This window comes from Micropterus salmoides, unplaced genomic scaffold (genome assembly GCF_014851395.1).
Source record: "Micropterus salmoides isolate LMB-PRFRI ecotype aquatic unplaced genomic scaffold, ASM1485139v1 Ms_hic_scaffold_6, whole genome shotgun sequence".
Taxonomy (NCBI): domain Eukaryota; kingdom Metazoa; phylum Chordata; class Actinopteri; order Centrarchiformes; family Centrarchidae; genus Micropterus; species Micropterus salmoides.
In genome coordinates, this window is record NW_024044348.1 from 12,413,030 (window position 1) to 12,419,871 (window position 6,842).

The 6,842-nt window shown below is 40.4% G+C and overlaps 1 protein-coding gene across 1 annotated transcript in view; it reads left to right on the forward strand.

The window, feature by feature from the left end:
• Positions 1-2,075: 2,075 nt before the first annotated feature.
• Positions 2,076-6,842, forward strand: part of pde8a (phosphodiesterase 8A) — a gene marked incomplete in the record, with an annotated part of 21,392 nt that continues 16,625 nt past the window's right edge. Inside the window, 1 exon segment of the mRNA XM_038701362.1 lies at positions 2,076-3,598. Coding sequence (XP_038557290.1) covers positions 3,446-3,598 — 153 coding nt within the window.

A 6,842-nucleotide genomic window follows, 5' to 3' on the forward strand; every position in this document is an offset into this window, starting at 1 on the left:
ACTCTGTGCAGCGTTTAGGCTGTTGAAGCTCATTGTTATGGAAGGCAAAACACAGAGGCGTTGTTTGACACATGTTAAAGGGGAACCATATTTTTTTATACATAAAAGGTCAGTTTTCTTGTCATAGGGAGTGCTACTCTGCCTGTGAGGACCTATGTCAAAGCTAGAGTACAGGACTTTTACATATAAATGAACATCTGTTACTTTCAAGCCCTTGGCAAACAAGTTCACATCATGGTGGACAACAGCAGCAACTCAGTATGTCAGTCTACACTGTATGTAAGAAGCATGTGACCGTGTTGTGTAATTACCGTCACTGTCAGAAGGGGGAGACAAAAGTTTCACTCTGCAGGTTTAACTCTAAGAATGCTGATGATGTTATCAGGTTTATCTTTTCTCAGCCTTTAAGACTACAGATTTATAACAGAAAGTCTGTGATATAAACCTGAGGCATAGCATTTGAAAGACAAGTGTTTGCCAGAGAGAGGGGGTCTAATGAAAAGCAGCTATAGGATGCATTATAGGATGTCTTTGAGCTAGAGTCCAAGTCAAGTCTCAAGTCTTTGAGCAAGAGTCCAAGTCAAGTCACTCGTGGTTATAAAGAATTTTGTATCACCTGCTGTGTTCAATCCAGACTGTTTTTTTATACTGCTTAGCTATAAGGGATTCTGTAACCTGTTTTTTACTAACTGTCAGGAGAGCACAACCATGTAATCTGCAATGCAATCAATGACAGCTTATAAACTACTGTAAGTCAACACATTCCTCAGACTCACAAACCCAGTGTTAATGTTAACTAAATAAAACTGTAACGTTACATGATCAGCAATAAACCTGTAACCTGTTTGCAGCCAACGTTAACAATTAACGTTATGTCAGCCAGCGGGATGCAAATGATTACGTTAATCGACTACCAGACGTTTGGCAAGCAAACAAACGCTCATTCTTCTTTTCATAACGAACGACAGTAAGAGTTAACCTCTCATAGGTTTTAGCTAAATCAAGAAGCAAGCTAACGTTAGATGACCAATGCTAAGCTAAACATGTTTACTAACCTCAGGTTACTAACCTATTTTGTGTTCAGCGCTTCTTTGTTTGGGTCATATTGTATGAAGTTTTAAAGCCAAAGTTTACGATGAATGGCTCAGCAGCTGCCGTGCTTGTTGTCCTCTCTCATATGTGAGGTAGCAGAGTGAGGGGAGTAACAGCAAGCTCATCAGATGTTTCCTAAAAATAAACATTGTTCAAAAGTCCCGCACCTCGAGTCAAGTCTTGAAGTCTTTTGAGGACAAGTCTCAAGTCACTGTGTGTGCAACTTAAGTTGCCATCACTGCTTAATATTGTTATATATGTCAGAGGTCAGACATTAAGTATCCTGCTCAGGGACACATTGATGGATGTGTCACATGGGGGAATTGAACACGGGTCTCTCATACCAAAGGTCTTATCCACTGCACCATCACCACCCCAGTTTTATTTTTTCCTGAATATTTGGACTGAAGAGAATGTTTCTCAATTACTAGAGAACGTGCATAAGAACAGTGCGGTATTATAAATACTAAATGATAAAATAAAGGAGAATTTATTCCAGTGAACTGTTGAGAAGTGTTGTGTGAAAGTTGGAAAAACTGTGTCAACAGTACATCAAAGCAAGGTATGCAGATTTTTTTCATCATTTCTGTACTAGTTAAGTTTTATAGTTTTCTGTATGTTTTACAGATTTTTTAATAAAGCATGATTGAAATATAATTAATTTTGGCACAAATGTTATTCCATACACTTGAGATTCGAAGGAAACCGTTTCATTGCCTGTTCCAAAACATGTAACTACCACTGTAAATTAGGCTTGTTTTTCACTAGATAGAACCGTGAAAAACCCACCAAAAACACCTTTCCCCTGGTTTTCATGTGCAATCTGTAGAAAACGTCCAATGCACCTGCACCCAGCTCACTGTTTGTCTGTGTGAGCTCTTTTCCTGCTTTCAAAGTTCCCACGGAAAGCAGAGGACCACCCAGCGGCGCAGAGCACGACGCCGATTAGCTGCGCGGAGCTCATTTGCATTAACGTCAGTAAAGGCTGTAGGTCAATCCTTGCGGGTGCTTTTATTGGATGTGCCGCTGTCAAGCAGTGCTGAAGAATTGGAAGGGCAAACGCCAGAAAAGGCAGAGAAAAGACAAACATAAAATCAGCATTATGTAGCTCGATTCTACCTTACTGCCGCTCTCGTCAACCGTGAATAACCGAGCCGTCCCCAGTAACAGATCCGAAACTTGTGGACACGGAGCGGTCTTGTTTTGTGGGGGGTTTTTTGTTGTTGTTTTTTTAGATTTTTTTTTCTCTATGTGTCTCTCTCAAGCGATTGCATTCTCCAGAGGTGGTACATCCACACATTACAGTCTGACAGCCTCTACATCCTATTCCCCCCATTCAGAATGAGAGAAAATCGCGGAGCCTGGTAACACTGTAGCCAATTGCACCCGGGTTTGGACTTCTTATATCAGGCGGATCATCCTTAACCTGATAGCGAATGCCTGAATGGAGATTGCAAGCCATCCAACAAGATTTCTTCGCTTCCTAAACTGGTGAATTTGGGCTGATAAATGGAGTGTTCCGCCGGACTACACGGCATTATGTTCTACGACGGGTGTTTGACATCGGAGCGACTGGCCAGAATAACACCCTGTAGTGTGAATATTTCAGCCTGTTGATGATGAACCGCTCAGGACTGGAGCAAAGTGTCGTGAGAACCGGTTTATGGCCCATGTCTTGAGCTGAAGTGGGCAACCAGTTTGTTTGAGAGAGAGGGGGGGGGGAGAGAAAGAAAGAGAGAGAGAGAGAAAAGCATCATTTTTGATGGCTCCAGGGTGGGGGAGGACGACTACACATGAAACCGTGGACACAAAAAATGGATAAAACTATTGCATGAAGCTGGCGGGGGGACTGCATGGTGTGTGTTTTTAAGGCCTACTTGATAACAGTGAAGTTGGGGGAAAATGAGAAAATGGTGATGTGGTACGAAGCCGGAATGAGGGATAAAATCGTGTTTGGGGATCTGAGCAGCTCAGCTGAAGAATAACGGAATCCAGGTTCTCGTGGATAAGACAGCTGCTTTGATTAAAGACCTCCAATTAACTTCATGCGAAAAAAGAGAGGGAGAAAATCAGCTTCCTGGTTTGAGGGTGGGGGATAGAAAAATATATTATTCATGCCTTGTGTCAGAGCAATTGGAGAACCGGCTTTGCTGTGGCCTAGATGATACATATATGTATTTATATATATATATATATATATATATATATTTAAAAAAATGAAACCTTAGGAGGAAGGGTGGACCTTTTTAAAAAAAAATTAAAAAAAATACAAAAAACAGAGGGCGAATGACACTTGAGTAGCCTCAAAGTAAAGCACTTGCGCAAAAAGAAAAAGGCTGAAGTGGGTTGAAGCATGGGCTGTGCTTCAAGTATTCATATCTCTGATAGGGTGGTCTACCACAGTGGAAAAGAGTCCGAGGATTCCCACTCACCCCAGCAGACTAATACCACTCAGCATCAAGGAAATCCTGCCTTGGGACTACCCCTAAAACCCCCAAGCTGCAAGGTGAGGCAACTTATATTCATTATATTTACAGAGACACAGGAACAATTTGTGTGTGTGTGTGTGTGTGTGTGTGTGTGTGTGTGTGTGTTACATAAAGTTGTTCTGCTAGAGGCCAATAACTATATGATTCCTATTATGATTTTTTTGGACACCATACCATAATTTTTCCAAAACTTAATTTTTATTGGCAATATTTTGGAAGAACTATGCAGTAGATTATCCCAGGAGACCGAAATAGGGGAAAACTTGAAAGCCATTATAAATTTGACTGTTCAGTACAACAGCACAGCTGCTATATAGCAGTTTCTTTAAATTTTGATAGACATTGCATTACTTTCATTTTAACTCAGTTCAAACAAACAAAAAAATCCATGCTTGACATCACAAATAGGCCATGATACACACTCAGTGAAGGGTTGTGGGGTCACAGGCCTCCACATTAACCTCTGAGGTATTGTTCTCTTTGTAAGAGTCAGGATACAGAAAATTTTTATAGCAGTTCTCAGTCGCTTTATGTCTACATGATGTGTATAATCTTACTGCTAGAGTAATGCGCTTTATACGACTAAAATTTTAAGCATGAAGCACTGACATCTGTTGTCAAACATGGTTCAGTTGACACAGCTTCACCTTTCTGTCAGTTGCGGTTTTCAATAGGATGTCCTGTTTTGTTGGATCTTATAAAGGCCTAAACTTTGTGTTTCATGCATTAGAAGCATTTAACTGTAAGTGTTTTAAAAAGTGGACAGGGATCTCTGAATGGAAAGTAGGGGTAGGTAGTGAAAAGTATTGAGTGACATAATAGCAAAACATTTGCCATCAGTGTGTTACATCATCCCAAAAAATAACAGTCCCATTTGTGTATTGGACCACAAATAATTACACTTACATACAGAGGATAGAGGACAGAGGATAACAAAATGTGCTGTGCCATCTTGTGTGCAGGGACCAAATAGGTGTTTCTAATCAAGATGATGATGATTCCTGTTATTATAAGAGGTTATGCACATAAGAACAACTTGTCACTCCTATTCAGATTGATAGGCAGATGTGTGTTTGTAGGAGTTTGAAAGATGTAATTGTTTTGCAGCAAACTTAAGAAGTGAAGATCCTGGTTTTCATGTGTACTGGCAAAAGGCCCCATCCCATTTGTAGAAAGTGCAGTAATTGAGCAATATTGAGTTATGAACAGTTATTTTATGTCTGAATGAAGAATAATGATGTAGAAGCCTCAAGCAGTGCCGCATTGATAATAAAAGGAAGGAAGCTCACGCTGTAATGTTTGTGTACATCTGCAGGCATCTGCCAACACAAAATGTCCATAAAAAAGTGTGATCTTGTGAATTTAGTGGTGCATGAGTGTGTCTGTGTGTTGGTTGTTTTCATGAATATGTGTGCGTTTGTCTGACAGACCGCAGGCTATTTGAGGGCCTCTGTCAAGCTGAATTTTGTGGCCAAATGTCACTGCAGGATGCAGTGTGAAGTCAGTGTGACAGATGCCCCCACGTGAAGACACTCACTGTGCCTTTGATTGAATTAGTCCCCTGATTGACTAATGGTATACAAATCTCATTCAGCTGGAAATGGTTAATCCCTGTTGTGTAAAGTGTCATTGTTTAACATCCTCTGTATTTTCCCCAAGTGATCGGGAAGGTTGAACTTTATCATAATGTATAGAAAAGTAAGTTATAGTTACTCTCATCAAAATTCCCATCAGAGTCAGTGATACCTACCATTGCTGCTGGTTGTCGCTCTTTTGATTTCTTCTCCCTAAAAGAGATCAATAACAGCCATTGATTGGATTTAAAAAGGCCTTTTGCAGCACATTGTCATTTCAAAACCCTAATTTCTTGCATTTCATTTGGAATATAATTGGGAATAGAGACTTTGAGAGATGTCACTGTTTGATTTGAAACAGTAGAGCTGCACCAGATCCCAGTAGGCATCAGTAGAAAGTAGACCCGAAGCGATTAGTTGATTAATCCATTAGTTAATCGACAGAAACTAAAAGCGGCAACTATTTTGATAACCAGTAATGCTAAATATTCTTCTCTCGAATGTGAGGATTTGCTGCTTTTCTTTGTCTTAAGTGATTATAATCTGAATGTCTTTGGGGGGGATTTCACTGTTGGTCGGACAAAACAAGCATTTTGAAGATGTCACATTGGGCTTAAGGAAATTGTAATAGTGAAATGTTTTTGATTTTTTCACTATTTGAAGTGAAATAGTAAAATAATTAGCAGGAAACGAAAACAACTTTTAGATGCAGCCCTAGTAGAAAGTATAACAGATACATGCCATCTCAAATAGTTTGTGTCTAATCATTATGTGTTTTGCTTTAGTCTCTGTGTGCGTGTTTGTGCCCCGGCTTGTGTTATGGTGACTCTGAAGGGAGCATACATCCATCCTCTAAAGGATGATAATAATACTCCCATCTACATCTACACATGCTAGCACTAGTTACAGCAAAGTGTACAAGTTTAGCGTATTACAAACTGAATTAAGCAAATGGTAAGACTGTGCTGCTTACATTTTTTTTTACACTTAGAGAGAGAGAGACAGGGAGGGAACATGTGCAGGCGTCTACAGTGTGAGAAAGATTCAATAGAAGTTTGGGAGTGTGATGTGAGTCTTTGTCAAGGGTATGTTACCATCTGGGCTGCTCTGGTGATGATAAGCTTCAAGTACAAGGTCCTGTGATAGTGGGCATTTTGAGTGTGTTTGTGTATGTGGGGCCAAACAGACAGTAAAAGACCTCAGCCAAACACTACACCATTTATCTGGCCTTGACTTTTCCAATCTGATTGCCCCCCACTCAAGGAAATCAAGTAGCCCCCTCTGCGAATGGAGAATCAGTTTTACTGTTACCTCTTACTATAAATGGAAAAGGGCAATAAAAAGGTGGTAAGCTTATAAGTATCTGCAGAGTAATACCATCTTGCTTGCTCCCTGATTCCAGCCTCTGCATGCATTAACATAAGTGGTGAAATCACTCAGCCATACCTCAGACATCCCCCATTAAAACCCTCCCATCCCCAGAAGTGACAAGGCACACAAGGTTGCTTTTCTAAACTAAAGTCTCTGTTGGAGAACACTTAACTGTTGCTAACACACAGAACAGAAAAGGTCTCTGAACCAAACACCTCACGTGATGCATCTTTGAAATAGTGTGTACGATACACCACTGACCTGGGCAGTCTTTCTCCATTTGTCGTGTGTGTGTGTGTGTGTGTGTGTGTGTGTG